General features: G+C 36.1%; 1 protein-coding gene across 9 annotated transcripts in view; it reads right to left on the reverse strand.

The window, feature by feature from the left end:
- Window positions 1–486: 486 nt before the first annotated feature.
- The window catches only part of ARHGAP24 (Rho GTPase activating protein 24), a 532908-nt gene continuing 509288 nt past the window's right edge, over window positions 487–24106 (reverse strand). For all 9 annotated transcript variants that reach the window (XM_050790447.1, XM_050790445.1, XM_050790446.1 and 6 more), the window contains 2 exons: window positions 6300–7377; window positions 487–1235 (listed from right to left, as the gene is read on the reverse strand). In XM_050790447.1, coding sequence (XP_050646404.1) covers window positions 992–1235; window positions 6300–7377 — 1322 coding nt within the window. In that variant the 3' untranslated portion in view covers window positions 487–991. The remainder of the gene's footprint in view (window positions 1236–6299; window positions 7378–24106) is intronic.

The raw sequence follows: 24106 nt of genomic DNA on the forward strand, positions 1-24106 counted from the left end.
CATTTCACTGCTGGTATTCTAAAGTGCCATTGTTGGGAGGTGGGAGAGGTTTGAGTGGGAGACAGGTGCTCACGTGGGCATGGTTTAGCAAGCATTGTTTCCCAATTCCTAAGTAGCAGGAAGAATTCCTCTACAGCTATCCAGCAGTTAAAGAGATTTAGTCCAGAATGACAGAGTAATTCAAAGCCTGAATGGTTAAATGCCATTCTTTACCATTTTTTTCTTCTCTAAGGAGCATCCTGCATTGGTGATACACACCAAGGATCTGGCAAGGTAGACAGTGGGCCTCAGAAAGGGACTTTCTCATGGAGTCTCAAAGTTCCTATGTCAAATCGTCTGGCAAAGGCAAAACTGAGTGATGCCAGGGGAAGAATTTTAAAAGCAGCTCAAAGGTTCCTGGTGATTCGACTGTATTTTATAAAAGTATTTACATTTCTCTTTTTGGTCATGACAAAGTCTATTGGCACAAACAGCACAGCCACGAAGTATTCTTCTGATTTTAATAACTCATATATTTTTATATATATATATTTATATTTTTGCTTATCTTCATTTCCTCAGCAAAAAGGGAAATAAAAATATTGATCTATAAAATAAGCTGATGATAACACAATGCCAAAAATAGCTTATGTTAAGTGCAAGGGGTGAAGCTTGAAAGCAAGCTAAATTGCAACAACATATTGATTTAACATTTTAAATACAAGACTTGCAATAAAATAATTCTTGAAATATGCTTCTCATTTTTAGTTGACTTTTGAAAAACTACTCTATATACACATATCCAGTTGTAACACTTGACAGTAGCATTATGGGGCATGACATAACTTTGGTACACATTGCAGATATGGATGGTTAATGTCTGTAAATGATATTCCTTCACCAGTTAGACTTCTGTACATCCAGGTGACCAGCCACCTGGTTCTAAGTCATATCCCACCAGAATCCCTGGAGTCCTTGCCAGAGCCATTGGAGACGGCAGGCGAAAGCAGGCTCACTGGATCCATATTGTGTTTCCTCTCTCGGTTCTCCTGGGTTCCACTGTCAGTTCTCCAAATGTGGAAAAAAACTGCTCCATTTCTTTCTGTAGCATGTCATTTCTTTTCTCAGCATCTTCTTTTGCTCGCTCGGCATTTCGCATTTTTATTTCTATCATTGTGAACTTTTTCCTCTCCTGATCCAGTTCATCATGGAGGCTCATCATTTCTGTTTCCAAAGTCAAGTTTCGCTGTTCTAAGCTACAGAGGATGTGGGGGTGGGGGTGGGAGGGGGGCGGGCGGGGAGGCAAGAGTAAGAGATAAAGTGATTTTATTCACTTGAAATGCAAGAGGCATACAAATATTTTCTAAACTCTATGATGCTTAGGAAATTGGAATAAAGCCCTTTCAATGATTTAAAAGATGTAATTTTGTTTTATTATTTTACTATTTGCTAAGACGATTTACTGTCAGTTTAGTAATTAGTCCCAAGGCCTCTCTTGTAAGCAGCTGTCATTTAATAGAAAATAAGTGAATGCCAGCACAGAGAAACGAGTGACACATGCTGGAGAGAAGAGACAGAAAGCTTCCTGGACGTTAAATTGTAAACTTGACTATACTAAATGCAGCGGGGAAGTCTGATAAAGTTGAAAAAACAAAACAAAACAAAACAAAACAGGGGGCCATAACATTTGCTTTCTATAAAAGGAAAAATAGTGACAGGAAAATGTCATTGTTGGTTAAGTTCACCGCTAAGAATGGGGTTTTTGGAAGCATATAGAGTCCCATCTTGTAAAAGAGTACCCAGAGTAGTGAGCTTACATTGATACGAGAGGTAAAGATCACACGTGTTAAATAAGCACTGCATCTTATATTTTGTAAAAATAAAGCCCATTCCTTGCTATCCCCAATTCTCACTGCTTCCCAAGTTATTAATATAGCTTAGGACATAGGTAGTTTATATCTGTATAAATTGATAGTTGTTTTGTACAGCTGTATTAATAGCTTTTGGATAATTGTAGAATTCACAGTAACGTCTTTAAAAACAGAGACTGTTTTCTCCATAACCACTAGGATCCAAATCTTACACATACATTATGCAAAAGAGGTGTATTTTGGTCATGGCTGACTTTTTAATTTCTCCTGTTCTGAGCAAAAGTCCTGTGGGACTCATTCAAATTTACCAAGCCAGCGAAATTTGAAAGATTAATGCACGTGTAGCTCTCAGAAATCTGATTATTTTAATAACAATTTTAAAATTAAAATCTCAATTATATTTCTACTTTGAAAAATTTGATCCCCACGTGTTCATATTTCACCCGATAATAAGAACATTTAAAAATTAATCTTCCTTCTCTTTGTAAGCAACTAGAATTTTAAAAATATAATACTTCATATTTTGTAATCTTACATCATTTAGAAGGCTATTTTAAACATATGACCATATTTTTACCTGAAAACTTGGTACTATGCTGGTTGCCACTCAGAATTATTCTACAATGTATTCTCTTTGCTTTCCAAAGCTATTTTAGAGCCAAAATGTTGGAAGAACTTGAAGTTGAAATACTGAGAAAGACAACCGTTACAAAACAATATATTGACACATTTGCATGTATCAGGTGCTTGTGTGAAACTTCCAGGAATGAAAAGGACTAAGTTGAATACAGAAGAAATTCCTCCCAATGTAAACATTTAAAAGTGCTGGAAAATTTTTAAGAAATATATTTTAAAAATACATAATCAAGGTTAAAATAAAAGAGCGGCTCCAGGTATCAGAACCAAGGAAGAAACTGAAATATAGAACAACAAGTAGAAGCACACGAGGGCTATTAGTCTTGGATAGAGGCCACAGAGCTTGGGGCTAGGATATCCTTTTTCACATGAGGACAGAAGATGAGGCCTCCAGTATTAGGCAGGCAGAAAACTACAAGTAATTTAACTGAGAGCTTGGAACATCAACTATTTTTATGAAGAAGAGACTACAAAATCTCTAATCATGGGCCTGGGGAAGTATCAGAATGGAATTAGCACATCAGAGTATTAGTAAGCTACAAACCAGGTCTGAGAAAAGTTACCTAGAATGCCTCAAAAATGATAATTATAGAAATTTAATATGGGGAAAAAGAAGTTAACAAAGAAGGAGGACAGATTAACAAGGTCAAACATATCTTAATAAGGGTTCTGGAAAGAGAAAATTGAGAAGGTGGGGAGATGAAATAGACAAAAAGATGATGAAAAAAAATTCCAGAATTGTAAAGATGTAAGTTGTTAGATCAAGTGATGAAACAAAGTTTGAAAGTTAAATAAGGGAAAAGACATATCAGGAAGTTACTAATCAAAGGAAGATGGTATGACAATATTAATATCAGAAAAAAACGGACTTTAAGGTAAAAAGCATTATTATAATGAAAAATAAGCACTAATGAATGATAAAAGGATCAATTCTTCAGGGAGCTATGAATAACTCTAAACTTCCACGCACCTAGTAGTAGTCTCAAATTGTTCAATATAAAATATGACGAAGTTATAAAAAGAAACTGATAAACTCAGAATACTGCTAAGAAATTTTTAAATATCTTTCTCAAAAATTATAGATCTAGCTGATAAAAATGAGGAGAAATGTAGAAGCTTTGAATAGCCTGATTAACAGACTTGAGCTCTTGGTCATATATAGAATCCCAATCCAGTAATAAGGGAATAGTTTAATAGACCAAATGATTAATATCATTCAGATGAACGTCTCTGATCACAATACAATATTTTCTAAGAAAATTAAGTTAGAAATTGGCTGAGTACAGTGGTTCACGCCTGTAATCCCAGCCCTTTGGGAGGCTGAGGTGGGTGGATCATTTGAGGTCAAGAGCTCAAGACAAGCCCAGCCAACATGGTGTAACCCCCGTCTCCACAAGGAAAAAAAAAAAATTAGCCAGGCATGGTGGCACACATCTGTAGTCCTAGCTACTCAGGAGGCTGAGTCAGGAGAATCACTTCAACCTGGGAGGCAGAGGTTGCAGTGAGCCAAGACTGCATCATAGCACTCTCCAGCCTGGGCTACAGAGTGAGACTCTGTCTCTAAATAAATAAATAAATAAAATAAAAAAGAAAAAAAAAAGAAAAAAGAAAGAAAGAAAAGAAAAGAAAGAAAAAGAAACCAATTTGGAGAGGGAAAAAGAACACATCTTTCAAAACTAAAAACCATATATCTCATTGATTGATAATTAAAATATTATCTATCTGTCTACCTACCTCCTATTTATTTACCTACTATCTATCCGTCTATCCATCCACCCTTAATACCTGTGGGGTAAAGCTATAAAGGAATTTAACATATATCTCATTGATAATTAAACAAAGTAAAATATTATCAATCATCTATCATCTGTCTATCCATCTACCTACCTATCTATCCATCCATCCACCTTCAATGCGTGTGGGGTAAAGTTACAAAGGAATTTAAAGAAAAATGAATAACTCTAAACAGAAATGATCAAAATTTAGCCAGAACAGTTAACTTTCTATAATTTCATGGCTAGGCCACGAGCGGTCCCCCACCCTACCCTACTGCAGACCTCTCCCTTGACCTGTCACGAGGGTAAGAATGTGACAGTGAAATGGCCCATTGAGATGACCTCTATTGGGAAGTTCTATCAGCTTATCAAAATTTCTGAAATATACCATAGATCTCAGAACAAATATGCATCGGCAACATCCTCAGAAATGAATGTATCCATCAGCAAATTCATAATGATAACTTTTTTCTTTTTCTCCTACATTTAAGGTGTGACCCCTTGCCTCAAAATATAAGCTTCCGAGTGTGAAATGCTAATTTATCATCATGGATTAGCAGTAATTCAGAATTCCAATACATAGTGGTTCCAAAAACTACATTCAGAAAGAATAGTAACCCTTTAAGATGATGACCCTATATTTTTATTTAAATCTCCTGTCACTCTGCATTGTATAGAAAAATTCAAACCAGAACTCCACTCGGTGAAATTTACCAAAAGAATACTTTCCATGGAAGTAATTTTTCTTTTTCTTTTTTTTTTTTTTTGAGACGGAGTCTCGCTCTGTTGCCCAAGCTGGAGTGCAGTGGCCGGATCTCAGCTCACTGCAAGCTCCGCCGCCCAAGTTTACGCCATTCTCCTGCCTCAGCCTCCCGAGTAGCTGGGACTACAGGCGCCTGCCACCTCGCCCGGCTAGTTTTTTGTATTTTTTAGTAGAGACGGGGTTTCACCGTGTTAGCCAGGATGGTCTTGATCTCCTGACCTCGTGATCCGCCCGTCTCGGCCTCCCAAAGTGCTGGGATTACAGGCTTGAGCCACCGGGCCCGGCCGGAAGTAATTTTTCAATCTCATTTATAAGTACTATTTTTTAGTATTTATTTTGCCATAGCTTCTGAAAGTATGTTATCTTTTTGTCTGATAACTGATAAATGAATAGGAAACATGCTAAGGTAAATTAAAGCCACCATAACAACTGACTGAGGATCCTAGCACACCATGGAGGAAGGGTTGCCCAAATCACACAGCCTGAAACTGGGACTAAGACTGCTAGAATAGCTACTCCTACTTTGATCACTTTATGAGAAGATGCACATTGATATAATTAGGCTTTAGCATAATTGCCTCTTTATAAATCATAGTTTTTCTTCCTCATTTAGGCTCAGTCTTCCTTGTTCATGTGAACACACTTCACGTCACCCCTCTTCTCAAAAATCTCCATGGATTTCTATCTCAGAGTAAAAGTCAAAGGCTGAAAATGAGCCTGTCAATCCTCTGTCACCTGGCTCTTATGGCCTCTCTGAGCTCATCTGAATCCTCAGGGTCTGGAACATAGACTGGCAGATAGAAGTCACTCTCTCAACATTCAATGATTGAAAGAATAAACATGGAGGTTTATTTACTTCTACTTTTATTTTTACCATAGTTTCATCCTTCTCTTGTTAGTGAAAACTAACAGCCTCCTAACGCTCTGTCCATCTCCTCACAGCCCCTCTCCTTCCAACCCTCTAATGCAAATCTATCTATTTAATAATAATCAAAGATGACATTTTTGAGCCTATTCTGTACCAGGAAAATATTCAGTCACTTCTTATGTGCTTTTGAGGTAGATACTACTAGTATTTAAATTGTTTACATTAGGGAATCAAAGCTCACAGAGATGAAGCTAACTTGCACAAAGTCACAAAGCTCATAAATGGTGGAGTGAACTTGGGTTTGTTTGACTTTGGAGCCAGCATATGTCACCCTCAGTGTGATCCCATCCCACAGTAGGAGGCTACTGAACCCTCTCTGGTAGTTACGACCTCCAGATTTTCCTCACCTCTTTATCCTGGACTCATACTCTATCTTCTGTTTGGTCATTTCCTGTTTCAGGCTGGAAACTAAACTGTGCAGTGCACTGTGGTTGCTGCTGCTGTTACCAACAAATGTCTCACTGTTGTCACTGCTGCTGGTGGCACGACTACTTCGACCTCCCACACTCCTATGGTCACTTTTGCTTTCATAGTCCCTGGGGTGGGAAAGGTCTTCCTGTGGGGGCCCATCCAAAACAGGGTCCTCAAAGTTCCCCCCATAAAAGTCTTGCTCTGGACAGGTGGTGGTGGAAGAGCGACAGGAGTTGGAGTTCTCAGGGAGGGAGATTTCACAGGAGGAAGTGGACCAGGTGGCGCTGTCGATGCTCTGCTTGTCATCAAGGTTCATCATGGAGAACTGTTGATGGACGTTATCGTAGGTGGACAGTCTGTTGTGCTGGCCTGACTCTCCAGCTTGTTCTTTCTGCTTGTTATCCCTCAGGGTCACATAGCCATTTGGCAGCCAGCTCATGTTTCGTCCATTTGCAGGGTTCCCGTGTGTGTCGCTGTTCAAAATGCCCATGCGCACCGTTCCATTCTGTACACTGTGCGTGCCCATTTTGGTACCAGATCCCTTCAGTGAAGAGGTCCTTCTAGACTGTAGGCTTCCATTGGGGGTGGTTTGCACTTTCTCAAGACCTTCTGCATTACTGCTGCTGAAGGACCCATTGGTAACTATCCCACTACCCTTATTAAAGGCTGGGTTCTTTTTGACCATGAGAGGGGGGCTTCTAGACACATCTAGCTTGTGAACGCTGTTCCTTGGGCTGTTGGTTTTGCTGCCTGATAGAGCTGTGGGGGATCCATTGTCCATGCTGCTTCTCTGGGGAGACTCAGACTTGTCCCAGGAGCACTGCCTACCAGGGCTGTTCTTGGTGTTATTGTTCTCCTTGTTCTGTAACTGCCCCGTGGTGGCTTTCTTTTGAATTTCATTGTTGTTGTTGCTCGCTCCATCTTGGGGTTTGCTTTGTAGTTCTGCATCTTTGGGAAAGAGGCAATCATGTTTGCTAATCATCATTGACATCAACTGCTGGACCACCACGGTGCCTAGAATTGCATAGAACATAAAGTAGCATGAGTGAGACAGTTTTTATTTATTTCTATTTCAATGTGACTCTTAAAGAAACATATTCAAGTGAAAATTCAGCAGTACCAAACCATATTTTTAACTATGATAACAGCAATAGAAGCTAAAAGAACTTGAGCATTTACTCTGTGCCATGAACTGTGTCAAGCACTTTGCTCTTGTAATTTAATTGAATTTTGAAACAAATCTATACATATATATTGTTATTATCACTGTATTATAAAGGTTCAGTAACTTGATTAAGGTTACATGTTAAGGACCAGACCCAGGGCTTGATCCCACAGTTAATCATTAAAAACCTGGGCTCTTAATCATAATACAATATTTATTACAAATTTGACATTTAATTCTGAGAAATATTTCTTAAGAGGAGGTCACTGTGACCTCTCAACTAATAATTGCCTCAAACTATCAAGATACTTTAGTGGTATCTGTAAATGGAACCCGATACAATCAGGGTGGATGCATGGTTTCTCTAATGTATCAAGATAATGAAATCCATAAGACGTTTGTTTGCCATTCAAAAGCTTTAGGGCATTTTAAGTGACATCAGCCAGAATGGTGTAGTGAAGACCTCCAAAAATCCTCTTCACCATATAAGCAACTAGCAAAAATTTCCAGAATCAACTATTTTGGAATCCTGTAAATTAACTAATGGCTTGATGCAATCTGGAGAGTGTTTACTTAAGAAAAATGGCGGAATGTCAGTAAGAGCAGCAAGGTCTGTGGCATTTTAACTTGCTCTAATCTTATCCTCCTCTCCTTGAAAACCAACAGCCCACAATCACAAAGAAAACCAGCCATCTGGCAGCCACTGGAATGGGCAGAGCAGGGTTGGATTTTAGTTAGTAAATATAGTTTCTATATAAAATACTTAAAACTTGAGATTTGGTGAAGAAAATGATGAAAAAAGGCTTTTGACAATGCAGAATTTCATTAAAACAGCAGCTAATTGAGAGGTTGCCAGGGAGTAGAAACCTGACCTGGGGCAAGACCACTTTTTAGCTTCTGGTGACACCTGGGAAATATAATTCAAAATCAGATTTTGAATAGGAAAAATCATATTGTATTCATTTATATTCTACACACTTTTCCTGCGATGATTAAAAACTTATTAATATTTTAGACTGCATATCAGCAATAAGCAAGATCTACTGCTACATCAATGTTATTCAGATTTTGAAGTTCATAAAAATTACCTGGAGATCCTGTTACAAGGAAGATTGAAATTCAGTAGGCATAGGGTGGAACATGAGATTTTGCATTATAAACCAGCTTCCAGATAACATCAGCAATAATAGAATAGTAGCGCTGGGATCATCTGGAAGCTTGAAAATTTCAGCACCCAATGCAGAGCTTCTGAATCAGAATCCTGAGGTGATTCCTGGGTGCATTACAGTTTGAGAAAACTGTAGTAGATGCAAATATTTCCCTTATATCTTCCAAATTAAATTTCTTGGAAGTCCGAAAGATAGGATTCATTTTTTTTTTTTTTTCAGATGAGAAAATTGAGGGTCAGAGAGGTTAAGCTATTTGCTCAGGGCACAGAGACGATGTGATTAGGGTGAAATGTAATATTTAGTCTTATTCCAAATTATGCATTTGTCCTAGTATATTTCAGCTGCTGCAATTTAAAACTGTAGCAGTAATAAGTAAACTTGGGATAGTTTTAAAGATAAAACTAGATAAAGATAAATATCTATTGAATTACCATCAATCATTACAGAATTGTGAAAAAAGACTGAAAGTAACAATTCGCTGTATTACACAGCCTTCTTTTCTCTTTTAGTAATCTCCGAATTTGTCATCATATTTTCCATGCATGTTAGCCATGGATCTGATAAAAAGGATTTTAGAGCAGTTAGAATAACACTGTCAAACTTGTGTACTGTGCTTGAAGACATTGTGTATTCAATGCTATTTTACTATTTGCCCATATGCAGACACACTTTTAGAAGTTTGCAGTTTCCATTATATATGACCCTGTCTAGTATTTTGGGAAAATGGGCCTTTTTCCTATCATTGGAATGTTAACATTTGAAGTATCACTGCTTCCCGTCATAGCTATGAACTCTGTGGGCGCATGTAATTAATTGAAGAGCAACATCCCTAAGGCGTCCATGATGATTCAGTGAACAGCCATGTCAAAGTGTACTTGCCACAATTATGGAGTATGAGTGTCAGGTCCCTAGATATTTAGAAGTCTCTTTTGTATCTTGGGAAGCTTTGATTCCATCTAGTCTCTGGGACAATAAATGGCCATAGCCCCTTGTAAAGGGACTTTCTTAGAATTTTTATAGCCGTTCAGGACAGAGTAACATGGTAGTAATGATGATATGTGTACCACTAAACACACTATCATTTTTTCCTTTTGATTTGCTGTCATTTTCTTCTTAGAATACCAGTGAGGAACATGAAGCCCAGACAATGAGGTCAGAGTGGTTATAATCACCAGCCCATTCTGAAGAGTCCAAGCAGATTCTGGAGTTCCACGGTGCTACACGATCCAGCAATTCTTCCCTGAACCATATAATTTTATCCAGGTTGACTCTAAATACCACATAATTGGCACTTTCCATCATAAGCATTGGCTAAAAATTTCATTTTTCTTTTAAAAACCTAGGGACTTTAAATATAATATATAAATGCAAAAATACATGCAAATGACAGTATTCTGTGCAATATAGTTTCAATTTGTATTTTTTGCAATGAGTAACTTTGTACATGTGTCATTTTGCATGTTTGAAGATATCTGTAAGATACCTGATGATTTTTGACAAATGTATATACTCCTGAAAATACCACCTAATCATGATATAGAAAAGTGACACTTAAGCCTCTTTGGAGTCAGTTCCCTCCCCCTAACTCTGGCTCATAGCATCCTTTATACGCTTTCTGTCTCTATAGTTTTGCCTTTTTTACAATTTCATATAAATGGAATAATACAGTATGTAGACTTTCATATCTAGGTATTTTCCACTTAGTATAATAATTATGACATTTATTTGTGTTGTTACATGTAGCAGTTCGTTTTTTTTATTGTCAAATAGTATTACTTGCTGTAGATGTGCCACAATTTATCTATTCACTAGTTGATGGAGAATTGGCCTGTTTTCAGTTTGGGGCTAATATGAATAAAGTCGACATGAACATTTGACTCCAAGTCTTGGGTGAACATATGTTTTCTTTTTCCTTGGGTAAACGTTTAGCACATGACTCTGCTGGGTTTTATGGTTACTGCATATTTAAGTTAATAAGAACCTACCTAATTCTTTTGCGAATTGGCTCTAACATTTTGTATTTCTACCAGCCAAACTTGGTATATTTTCAGTCTTAACTTTACACTTGGTAAGAAATGTGTAGAGACATCTTATTATGGTTTACATTTTAGTTTTTCTAATGACTAAAGACGCTGAGCATCCTTCTGTGTATTATTTGCTATTTGTGTATCTTCTTTGATGATGTGTATATTTCAAATCTTTTGCCATTTTTTTTTCATTGAGTTGACTGTCTTGTTTTGCATGAGTTCTTTACATATTCTTAAAACAAGTTATTTATCAGATATGCGACTTGCAAATGTAGTCCCCACTTCCAAAAAGGCTTGACTTTTTGAAAAGTGTCAATGTTGACAAAGTCCAACTTACTAAATAATTTTTTTAAAAAATATTTTTATAGTTAGAGCCTTTTGTGTCCTAAGTGTTGACTAGCACAAGGTCATAAGATGTCTTTAAAAATATTTTCTTCTATATATCTTATACTTTTAACTCCTACATTAGGGTCTGTGATCCATTACAAGTTTTTTGTATGTGATGTGAGGTAAGGATTGAGGTAATTTATTTATATTTTTTAGGGCTATGAAATTGTTCCAGCATCATTTGGGGAAATGACCATCCCCTTTCCATTGAAATACCATGGCATATTGATCAAAAATCAAATGACTACACATATTTCTGGACTATCTGTTCTATTTCATTGATCTGTGTGTCCATCTTTATATCAATACCATACTGTTAATTATGTGTGGCTTTATACTAAGTCTTGAAATCAAGTTGTGTATATTCAACTCTGTTATTTCCTTTCAAATTGTTTGGGCTATTCTAGATAGCTTTTACTTCCCTGTAAAACTTATAATCAGATTGTCAATCTCTACAAATAAAAATTCTGGTGGAATATTTTTGTGACAATTATATTGAAACTATAGGTCAATTTTGGAAAAATTAATAGCTTAATAATATTGAGTATTCTAATACATGAGCAGGGTGTATTTCCCCATTTATGTAGTTCTTATTTGTTTGTTAATGTTTAGTAGTTTTCAGAGTGTGTCTTATACATGCTTTCTTAAATTTCTGCCTAAATATTTTAAATTTATGAGTGTTGTTCTAAATAATAATTTTTATTTCAATTTCTACTTGTCCAATGTAGTATATAGAAATAAAGTTTTATAAATTGACTTTGCATTATGTGATCTTTACATATTTGCATATTAGTTATATTAGTTTTATTTGACAATTACATAGAATTTTCTACATAGAAGTTCATGTTGACTGTTCATGTTGACTGTTTTACATATTCCTTTCCAATTTTATACCTTTTATTTATTATTACTGGCTAAGATTTCCAGTACAATGGAAGTGGTGTGATAAGGTAAACTTACCTTAAACCTGATCTTAGAGGAAAAGTACTTGGTCTTTTATCATTAACTATGGTATTTTAACTACATTTTTCTGAGATAACCTTTGTTAATTTGAGAAACTTTAAAATTTTTTTATCTGCATCCACGATGTTTTTTTTGTATCTTAAAGTGGTATATTAATACAGTGAATTACATTGATTGATTTTATATGGCTAACCAACCTATCTTCCTGGGATAAATCCCACTGGTGCTGATTTATTATCCTTTTTATATGGTGAAGTCAATCCAGTAAGGTTTTGTTTAGGATTCATATGTCTATATTCATGAGGGATATTATTCTGTATTTCTCTTTTCTTGTAATGTCTTTATCTGTTTTGATATCAGAGCAACATTGGCCTCATAAAAGTAGCTGGCAAGAATTCCCTCTAACTCTTTTTTTCTGAAAAAGTCTGTACACAATTAACATAATTTCTTCTTTATACGTTTGTTAGAATTCACCAGTAAATTTAAGTTAGAGGTGTTTTTGTTTTTGTGGGAATGTTTTTAATTACAAATTCAATTGCTTTACTAGTCTCAGTTTCTTTCCTTCTTTCTAATCTTGAGTGAGCTTTGGTTTGTATCTTTTAAGGAACTTGAACATTTCACCTCCATTGACAAATTTCTTGGCAAAAAGTTGTTCATAATAGTCCCTTATGGTTATTTTAACATCTGTAAGATCTTTGGTAGGTCACTTCTGTTAAACCTGATATAGGTAATGTAACTTTGTTTTTTCTTTTCTGATCAGTACGATGAGCAGTTTACCAATTTTAATGATCTTTTTAACAAACCAGCTCTTGGTTTCACTGGTTTTCTAGATTGTTTTTGTTCTCTCTCTATTTTATTGATTTTTGTTCTTATCTTTATTACTCCTTGCCTCTGTTTTCTCTGGTTTAAATTAGCTCTTCTTTTTGCAGCTCCCTGAAAAGGAAACTTAGATAATTAATTTTAGGTCTTTATTCTTTCTGACATAAGTCCATAATTTTATGAATTTTCCTCTAAGCACTACTTTATTTGCATCACACAAACTTGGTACAATTTTTTCTTTTCATTTAGTTTTTAAACATACCTGTATATTTATATTTTAAATGATGTGTATACAGTATAGAGTTGGGTGTTGAATTTTTATTTTTCTCTGCCTTTAGACTGGAATATATAAGGCATTAAGATTTAATGTAATTATTGATATGGTTGGGTTTAATTCTGTCTTCATGGTATTTTTTTCTACTTGTTGCATCTGATAATCGCTCCTCTTTTATTTTTTTCAAGTACTTAAAAAAAAATGTTAATTATTATATAACATTCCATTTTATCTTTATTGCCGGCTTATTAGCTAATACTTCATTTTATTTTTAGTGGTTGTTCTATGTTTATAATATTCATATTTAATTTATTATGGTCTACCTTTAAATAATATTGCAACACTTTGCGTACAGATTAAAAGCCTTACACTAGTCCACTTTCATCTGTTTGCTTCCATTTTCTGTGTTTTATTCTGTCATTATCATACATTTCACTTCTGTATATATTATGTGTCCCACATTACATTATCTTCGTTTTGCTTTATGCAATAGGTTATCTTTTAATGAGATTAATAATAAGAAAAATATTATTTTATATTAACTCACATATTATTCCTGTGTAGTACTCTTCATTCATCTGTGTGCATATGTGTCTATCTGGATTCATATTCCTTCTGCCACAACAACCATTTAACATTTCTTATAGTGCAAGACCGTCAGTGATGAATTTACTCACAGATTTATTTTCTTTCTCTCAAAATGCCCTTAGCTCCTTTTTATATTTGAAAAATATTTAAATATATCCACTGGACATAGAAATCTAGGTTAATAGATTTTTTCAGTACTTTAAAGGTTTTGATCCATGTCTTTTAGTTATATAATTTCTAACAAGAAATCTTCCGCAACATTTCTCTTTGTTCTTCTGTGTGTAATGTGTCCTCAGTTCCTCAGTCTGCTCCTAAGCTTTTCTCTTAAAGTGGTTCTCAGCAGTTTAGGATGTGCTTTTGTGTGGCTCCCTTTACATTAATTCTGAGCTTCTGTGTTCTTTGTGTTTGTAATTTTCATCAATTCTGTGAAAAAAATGAGTATTTTTCCTCTGTGCTTCGTGATAGTTTCTCTTATAAAGACAAAGTTTTTATAACTATGAATTTATTCTTTGTAAGTTTTCTCCTAACTTGCTATTAATCTCAAGTGTAATATTCACTTAAGTAATAATTTTCATCCTTAGAAATTCTACTTGAACTTTAAAAATATATTTGATTTATCTCTTTGTCATGTTACATTTTGCTTTACCTTCTTGAACATATTTACAGAATATAATAATATCCTTGTCTGCTATCAGAAATGACTCAATCACATTTGGGTCTTTTTCTATTAGCTATTTTATGTCCTGGTTACAGCTCATATTTTTATGACTCTTTGCATGCCTTGCAGTTTTTAATTGTATAGAAAACACTGAGGGCTTTATACGGTTGGTGACTGAATTTTGAAAAAAAATATATATTCTAGATGTGTTGGACTTCGTTCTGGCACAGAGTGAAGCATCTGGGGATCAGCTGAATCATATTTATTATATGTTAATGGGCTTTAATTTTTAGAGCAGTTTTAGGTGCACAGAAAAATTGAGAAGAAAGTACAGAGGGTTCCTATATACCTCCTCTCCACCACCTTTTAAAACACAGTTTCCCCTTTTATTAACATCTAGCATTAATGTGGTATATTTGATACACTTGATGAGCCCATATTGATACATTATCATTAACTAAAATTCATAGTTTACATTAGGGATCACTTTTTGTGTTGTATGTTCTATGAGTTTTGACAAATACATAACGTCATGTACCCGTCATTCCAGCATCATACCGAATAGTTTCACTGTCCTAAAAATTCCTTATGCTCCTGGTATTCATCCTTCCCTTCCTCCCTGTGCTCCCATTGGATCATTTAAAAGTTGCTTTAAAATTTGTGAGGTCTAATCCATAATTTAAGTCTTACCACTAAGGTAATACCTTTATGAGAATTCTACACAATGCCTCATTATCAGGACTTTGCACTCTTTCTGTGGGAAAGACAAATTATTTCAAGCCTACTTTGAGGCCCAGAAATTGTTCAGACTATGGATCTCTGGCAAATTCCCTCAAGTCTTCTGTAGTGTCCTCTCATGCAAACATAAATCAGTTCTCATCTACCCTCCGTAGATTTCTGGATGCTCTATGTCTAGTTCTCTCTTCTCTGTTTTCTACTCCCCCAAATTCTAGCTCCCTTGGGCCTCTCATTGTCTGATCTTACTCTCTTCAGCTCAGCAATACCTGGACTTTGTGTGCATTTTTCTTTCCTGTGATACAATGTGAAAACTGCCTCCCAGTAGTAATCTGAGGCAATAACTGGGTTCCGCTCATTGGTTTTCCTTCTCTTATGAATCATAGGCATGTATTGCCCATTGTTCAGTGTCTAAAAACTGCTGCTTCATACAGTTTTCTGGTTTTCTAGTTGTTTAATTTGAACAATCTCTATTCCTTCATCGAGACAAGAAGCAGAATGCAATATTATTTGTCAGTAGTTTTAAATACTGGTGAAAAAACATTCTAAAGGTTTCCTTGAAAGCACGTATCTGTTATATAGATATGGATATGCTTATATAGCAAGGATATCATTAACGGCTACATCAATATTTGAATGGTAGCAAGAAGGAGAGTAATGGCAAGGAATGTATAGAGAATTTTTCAAGTAAAAGATAATTTTAAAAGAGAGTATTTTTAAAAATAAAGCAGTCTCCATGTTTTTCAATAGAATTCATGTCAGTTGACTGCAAATAGTATGTTAATAGCCAAGAATAATGAGCTTCATTCACTTAAACATCTAGCAAAATAAGAAAAGAAAATAGAAATAACTATTATGGGTTAGTAAATATGTAAGGTTCATTTTCCAACCTGTGCAGTTTTTACTCCGGCCTACTGTTGAAAGAAGAATAAAAGCACTTTTGGGAGATAAAACCATCTCATTTGGATCACACTCACTCAGATCAGGCTAATGCTGCAAACACCTATTGTATCTCAGGGGTTACTTCAGCTGTAGAGCATATTTGGTTGAATTGTAATTGTGCATGTATAAAATGCACAGCAAATGACTAGGAGGCATGAGCACAAATACAAATTTGATCTCAGAAGTCAGAGCCTGTGAGAGATAATGCCTGTCTGCAGTCTGATCACTACCTCTCTTCTTCAGCCAATCCCCAGAGCTACCAGAGTTACTTTTCCTTTTTAAAACTTTTATTTTAATTCGGGGTATAAGTGCAGGTTTGTTACACAAGTAAACTTGTGTCATGAGGGTTTGTTGCACAGATTATTTCATTGCCCAGGTATTAAGCCTAGTACCCGTCAGTTATTTCTCCTGATCCTCTCCCTCTTCCCATCATCCGCCCTCCAATAGGCCCCAGTGTGTGTTGTTCCCCTTCCTCTGTCCATGTGTTCTCATCCTTTAGCACCCACCTATAAGTGAGAACATGAGGTATTTGGTTTTCTGTTCCTATGTTAATTTGCTGAGGATAATGGCCTCCAGCTCCATCCATGTCCCTGCAAAGGACATGCTCTTGTTTATTTGTATGGCTACACAGTATTCCATGGTGTACATGTCCCACATTTTCTTTACCCAGTCTATCATTGATGGGCATTTAGGTTGATTCCACATCCTTGCTATTGTGAATAGTGCTGCAATGAACATACACATACATGTGTCTTTATAATAGGATGTTTATATTCCTTTGGGTATAAGAGTTACTATTCTGGCTGGGCATGGTGGTTCATGCCTCTAATCCCAGCATTTTGGGAGGCCAAGGTGGGTGGATCACCTGAGGTCAGGAGTTTGAGACCAGCCTGGCCAACATGGTGAAACCTCATCTTTACTAAAAATACAAAAATTAAACAGGTGTGGTGGTGGGTGCCTGTAAACCTGGCTACTCAGGAGGCTAAGGCAGGAGGATCGCATGAACCTGGGAGGTGGAGGTTGCAGTGTCTGAGATCGTGCCACTGCACTCCAGCCTGAGTGACAGAGCTAGACTACATCTTGAAAATAGAAAGGAATTGCTTTTCTAAAACAAAAAATCCAATCTCAACATGCTCTTGCTCAATAGTTATCAAAGATTCCTGAATGCAGAATGGTCTATAAGGCCTTGAAAATATTGTGAAAAGTCTTTCCAGCCATTCTTTCACCAGTCTTCCCTATATGCCCTGATATCATTGACCTTACCAAATTTTTCACTTGGATGCACTGTGATCTTTCTTACTCCTAAACACTGAATGTTTGTGTCCCCAACCAAATTCATATTTTGAAATCCTAACCCCCAGTGTGATGATATTAGGAGGTAAGGCCTTTGGGAGATAACTAGGTCACGGGGGTGAGGAGCCCTCATAAATAAGATTAGTACCCGCCTAAAAGAGCTCTCAGAGAGTTCCTCCACCCCTTCAGCTATGTGAGGACACAGCAAGTAAACAGCTGTATGTCAACCAGGAAATGGGTTCTCACCAGATACCTATCTGCTGGCGCCTCAATCTTGGACTTCCCAGACTTCAGAACTGTGAGTAATACATTTCTGTTCTTTACAAGCTACCCAGTCTATGGTGTTCTGTTACAGTGACCCCAGTGGACTAAGATACTCACTCTCTTACCAACCTTTATATCTTTTTCTGGTGGAATAACTGTTTAAATGTCCCATCTGTGATGGTTCCCCTGACCTCTAAGAAAAATACCATAATTCCCTACTTTTTGATCTCATAGCCCTTTGACATATCCTGTATATAACATTTTTCATACTATACTTGAATGTTTAGCGGTTCAAATCTGCAACTAGGCAAGGCTATAAGTTCCTGTAGGGCAAAACTTTTCCTTATTCATCTTTGCATTCCCAGGCTTACTGGTGAGTATTGCATAAAGTAGTTGCTTAATGAATATTTATTGAATGATTAATTAAAATATATTTTAAAAGATTATTATTGTGAAAAGTTAATTCTACCCTCAGATATGGCATCCAAGTCTAATTTTATATAAATCAGGAGAATGAATAAGAAAAGAGGAGAAACTTATTTGTGGAAGTAAGAAAATGAGTAGATTCAGAGAATGAGGAAGGGCAGAGGAAGACAAGAGACCTTGCATGGGTGGATTTGGGAGAGTTTTGAGAGACACTGCATGGAATGGATTTGGGAGAGTTTTGAGAGCAGGGCAGACAATAACAGAGTACTTTAAAACAACTTTCTTATTGTAGTTTTGATTTGCATTTCTCTAATGATCAGTGATGATGAGTTTTTTGAAGGAAGTTTGTTGGCTGCATAAATGTCTTCTTTTGAGAAGTGTCTGTTCATGTCTTTTTGCCCACTTTTAATGGGGTTGGTTTCGGTTTTTTTCTTGTAAATTTGTTTAAGTTCCAATGAGATGCCATCTCATGTCAGTCAGAATGGTGTTTATTAAAAAGTCAAGAAACAATAGATGCTGGCAAGGATGCAGAGAAATAGGAACACTTTTATGCTGTTGGTGGGAATGTAAATTAGTTCAACCATTGTGGAAGACCGTGTGGTGATTCCTCAAAGATCTAGAACCAGAAATACCATTTGATCCAGCAATCCCCTTACTGGGTATATACTCAAAGGAATATAAATAATTCTGTTATAAAGATACATACACACATATGTTCATTGCAGCACTATTCACAAAAGCAAAGACATGGAATCAACCCAAATGTCCATCAATGACAGACTGTATAAAGAAAATGTGGTACATATACACCATGGAATATTTTGCAGCCATGCCATAAGAAGAAACAAGATCATGTCCTTTGCAGGGACATGGATGGAGCTGGAAGCCATTATACTCAGCAAACTAATGCAGGAACAGAAAACCAACCACCACATGTTCTCACTCACAAGTGGGAGCTGAACAATGTGAACATATGGACATACGAAGGGGAACAACACACACTGGTGTTTGTTGGGGGAAGGTGGGGAGGGAAAGCATCAGGAAATATAGTTAATGGATGCTGGGTTTAATACCTAGGTGATGGGTTGACAGGCTCACAAATCACCATGGCACACATACCTATGTAACAAACCTGCACATCCTGCACATGTACCCCAGAACTTAAAATAGAATTTTAAAAAAGTTAAAAAAAAAAACACCAAAAAACAACTTTCTATGCATTAAGAATGCAGTCAGATTTAGTATTTTCTCTAGAGACACAATAAACATCTAACTTGTTTTTAATTATTTTTGGATGCAAGAACACTTTTTCTTTAAATACTGACTCATGCTGAAGACTGGGCCAGGATGTGGCTAGGTGGTTTATGTGCTCAGTGAGGTCTCCTGAAAGTTTGGTTGCTGTGAGCTGGTTTCTTCTGGGGCCTGATTGATCCTGGGTAAAATGAAACAACTACACTCCCAGGGAATGGAGACCTCCCCGTGACCCCCAACAAATTATGATAACAGATGGGATTATTTTGCTTCTCCACTTTTTCCTGTACTTAAAGAAAAAGAAACAAACAAACTTATTTGTCTACTTGTGCACCTATCCCTTACACAATTATTGGTGTATTTAGAGAATTTACTTTTCTCATTGGGTATCAGGTTTCTTACCCACAAAGGAGGCACTACGCAATTTTTAAAAGATTTCTCCTCAAATAACAAGATACGCAACAAGAGTTTAAAGAATAACAACAACAAAAACACTGACTTCTAGGAAGATGATGGTAGCACAGTATTGGAGCTCCTGAAATCCTCAAATAAAAACAGAGCAACTGGATAGCAAAGCCAAAACTCATGGGCAACATTTCCAAAACACTAGCTGACAGGGTATCTCCCCAAATCCCCAAATATATGTTGGTGGAGACAAATCCTGATTTCCACAAGGCCTGCATGATGTCAGTGTCTCTGTAGAGGGAAGGAGAGAGGAGCAATGGGGACTCTGATGGGCCTGGAAATACAATATCCCCAAAGCGCCGCATAGATATTCACTGGAAAATGCAAAGAGTTAATTTAAGAAGAGAGGCTAAAATTGGGAGGGATTGTACCTAGTCCAATAGAGGTGGCCAGTGGCAAGGTCTGAAGGAGTCAGACATCCAGCCCCTAAGATCTCTCCACACTGACCAGCCAGGACTCCCTTGCAGACAGCATTTTGCAAGGAGGGGATACTGCTAGGAGAGAGGTGAAAATTGAGAAGGACTAGGACAACAGAAATGAAAGAACAGGAAGAAAGAGCAACAAAAATCAAGAAGGCAATAAAGCCAGGATATCTCAGGAAGCAAGATGCCATATTTTTTAATAAGATGTGAAAAAAGAGATTGAGCTCTGTGAAGTCAGAAAAGTTAACCTGAATGGATCCTTCACACGCACGGCGTTGTGACAACATGCCATTTGGAAAATTCACTGAGTTACGCTAATCCTCCAAATTCTTACACACGTATTTCTATAGTATCCAAGATGTATTTGTTAATATCAACACTAATCTCACTAGAAAAGTGCTTAGGAATTTAGGAAGCTGTCAAGCTCAAGGTTTTAAATGCAAATTTTTCACATGCAAGTTTAAATTTTGTCAATGGCAACACACTGACAGCTGTATTTCTTGAAGTGAAATGTTTAGTTCATTTTTGAGAATGTGTCTGCTAAATGCTCTAGTCTGAATAACTGTAGTTTGTCAGTTGTTCTTTCAAATAAAAATGGAGTTCCAAGAAAAAGCAGTTAGTGCTGCTCAAATATCACACAAATGCTTCCCCTTGAGCTGATCATTCTGTTACTTTTAGAAGCAGTATGCAGAAGTGCTTTGTACAGACAGCCATCTCTCCACCCTAATATTAAAGAAATGTGTTCTCAAGGTTGATTATTTAATGCAATTAATAGTTTTTACTGTTCAGCAAGAACATTCTTAAGTAAAATTGGCATTTTATTCCGTACTGTAAATGCGTGGTGATGAAGAATATGGTGCTAGTGGGGTTTGGTGGCACTGCCTTGATTCATACTAAAGTGTCAGCTGCTGTAGCCATCACTGCTTTAGCACCACTTGTGCAAATGTCAACACAGTGAAAGGGCAACAGCATCTTCATATTATTATGAAAATATATTTGAGCCCATGGACCTCCTGAATGCATCTCTGGGGCCCCCAGTTATCTGAGTACTACATTTGGAGAATCTCTAGGCTGGAAAGACATCAATACAAGGACCAGTAGTGAACATTAAGTGGATAGATTTATATACATATCACCAAAGATTAAATGAGGACTAAAATGGAGAGGGTATAGTGTATAATGGGTATATATTCTAACAGCATATAGTATAAATATTAAAAGAATAAAAGGAGGATTAAAAGAGCACATGTAAAGAATTTTGCAGTAACGTCACTGGTGTTGGTATTGTTATTCTGAGACTACTGTGTGTGATGAGTTATAGAGCAAATTATTAATTATGAGATGTTCTAATTCTGTTATCCTCGGTGTCTTTGCAAACCAAGATTCCTTGGAAGAAAGGGAATAAAACTGTAAAGAGAAATGAATAAATAAAAACCCTGTAGTTACAATTTTGAATTGTAACTAATGTGAACTTGTGAGGCACTATTTCTTTAATAGGTAACTATGTATATATGTTTATTATGCATGTAATATGTACATGTGTAGTGTGCATTCATATCTACTAGCTCTGCCAACTAAAATGTCTAGAAACAATGACCAAGCCAGTAGCAACGAGCACCACTGGCACTAAGCATCTAGTTTGCCTTGAAATATCGTTTCCCCACTAAAAGAAGTCAGGAGTTTTTTGGAAATTGACTGATTCCAGGTTTGAGGTATAAAATATATGAGCCTAAGAAATCCTGTCATACTAAAAAGAAAAATAGCTACCACCCCAAACTAGGAAGGCCATGTCAAAAGAACTAAGAAGACAACTTGAAGATGCTTCCACTGGCCAAAGATGGGAAAATTTGAGATTCAATGAAGGACAGTAATTACAATGTATTGACCAAGCAAATTGATTTTAATACGTGACCTTATAATGATATTTTAAAAATATTCACAATAATATGTATACTGGGAAGACAAAGAAAATAACACTCACTTTTAAAGGAGTTAAAAAATCTGTTCATGTGCTTTAAAAACTGGTAAGTAAAGGGAAAGACTCAAGCAGTATTTATCTTGCCTTTTAAAGTTACCATTGGGTTCCTAAGTAGTAGATGAGAAGAAATTTTCTAAAAGTGTTCCAATTATTAACTTAAAAATTAAAATACTGCCATATGGGTGAACCTTGAGGACATTATGCTAAGTGAAATAAACCAGTCAAAACAAGACAAATACACTATGATAACAAGTATATGAGGTACCCAGAGTAGACAAATTCATAGAAACTGAAAGCAGAAGGGTAGTTGCCAGGGCCTGGGGGAGAGAGAAAGGGGAGTTCTTGTTTAATGGGTAGGGAATTTCAGTTTTGTAACATAAAAACAGCTCTGGAGACAGATCGTGTTGATGGTTGCAAGACAATGTAAAGGTACTGAATGTTGCTGAACTGTGAACTTGAAATGGTTAAGATGATACATTTTATGTTACGTGTGTTTTACCACAGTAATGAGTTGAAAAAAACACATAATTACAATATCAGCATTTCAGCTTCCAGCGAATTAATAGTTTTAGGAATTTTGTTAAGTTCACAAAAAGAGAGATAAAGTGACATTATGTGTCTCCCGATTAAAGGGCACAACACAATCAAAGGTCATGCCAAGAAGATAAAACATGGATTTTATCCAGGTCCTAACTTGTAGAAAATGCAGAGAGCAGAGAACTATTAATATATTACACTGCACCATGAATCAACAAATCCATGAATCAACAAATCCAGACTATGGGAAACTCTACAAGTGAAATAACATGATTTTTCAAATGGCAAGTTATAGGGGATGCTGTATATTAAAAAATTCTTAAAAGCTATCAAGTAAAGGAATAGGAAACTTAAATGTAATATCTGGGAAGTCCATTTGGGTGATAAAACTACAAAGAAACACACAGAAATTGCTATAAAAGTCTGGATATTAGGATGACAGACGCTGGGATTGGGTCAGGACACAGGAAGAGTTTTGGGGATGCCAGGAAAAGTTCTATTTTTTTAACTAGATAGCTATTTCTAGAGTACTTGTTTTATATAATTCATTAAGATGTGAGTATGTGAGTATGTTTGTGTGTGTGTGCGGGTGTGTGTGTGGTGGTGGTTTTATGTATTGCATGTATTTTAATTTATAATAAAGATTTCAAAAAACAATGGACCAATGTATCTCCAAGCTTCTTGCAGCTTCAGATTTCATATTTTCTAATGTCTGCTAGACTCTTCAGGTAGAAATTAAGTTTTCTGAACTATCTCGTTGCCAAAAATCTGATGTTCAACTTATATTGCCCTTGGTGTTTAACAAAGGAAATTAAACTGAAGTGATGTTAGGCAGACATGCAAAAGCTTTTTTTCTCACACACAAGATCGAAAGAAATGAAAACATTGGAATTTTAAGGAAAGGAACAGTATCAGGTAGTAAAATCCAGGCAACTGAGGGGGACATTTTATTCTAGACTAAATAAACCCAGAGTGAATCTAAAAATAATTGTTGTTTCCCTTTCCCTTTTTCCTATTAAGTTCTGAAATCATAAATTAGTCCAGTTTGCAGCAAACAATGGTGCTATTAATGACACAGAGCACCTAGGCCTGCTAGAAAAAAACAAAGTGCAGTTCATTGTTGAAAATAATTGAGACACTTTGTAATTTGAATAACAAAAATTCCTTCATGTTTTAACCTACAAATAGACAAGCAGCATTGTCTTATAAAAAAACATTTTTCCCTCTTTAAGTCAGTCAAATAAAATCAAAATTAAGAAAAATGTATATTAACTGAAAATAATAACTTTTTGAATTTTCTGAAAATTGTATTGAACTCACAAAGTGAGGTAGTTTTTTTCAGTTCTTGAATACTTTATGTATGATTTATGAAGGTTTCAT

Source organism: Macaca thibetana, chromosome 5 (assembly GCF_024542745.1).
Source record: "Macaca thibetana thibetana isolate TM-01 chromosome 5, ASM2454274v1, whole genome shotgun sequence".
Taxonomy (NCBI): Eukaryota; Metazoa; Chordata; class Mammalia; order Primates; family Cercopithecidae; genus Macaca; species Macaca thibetana.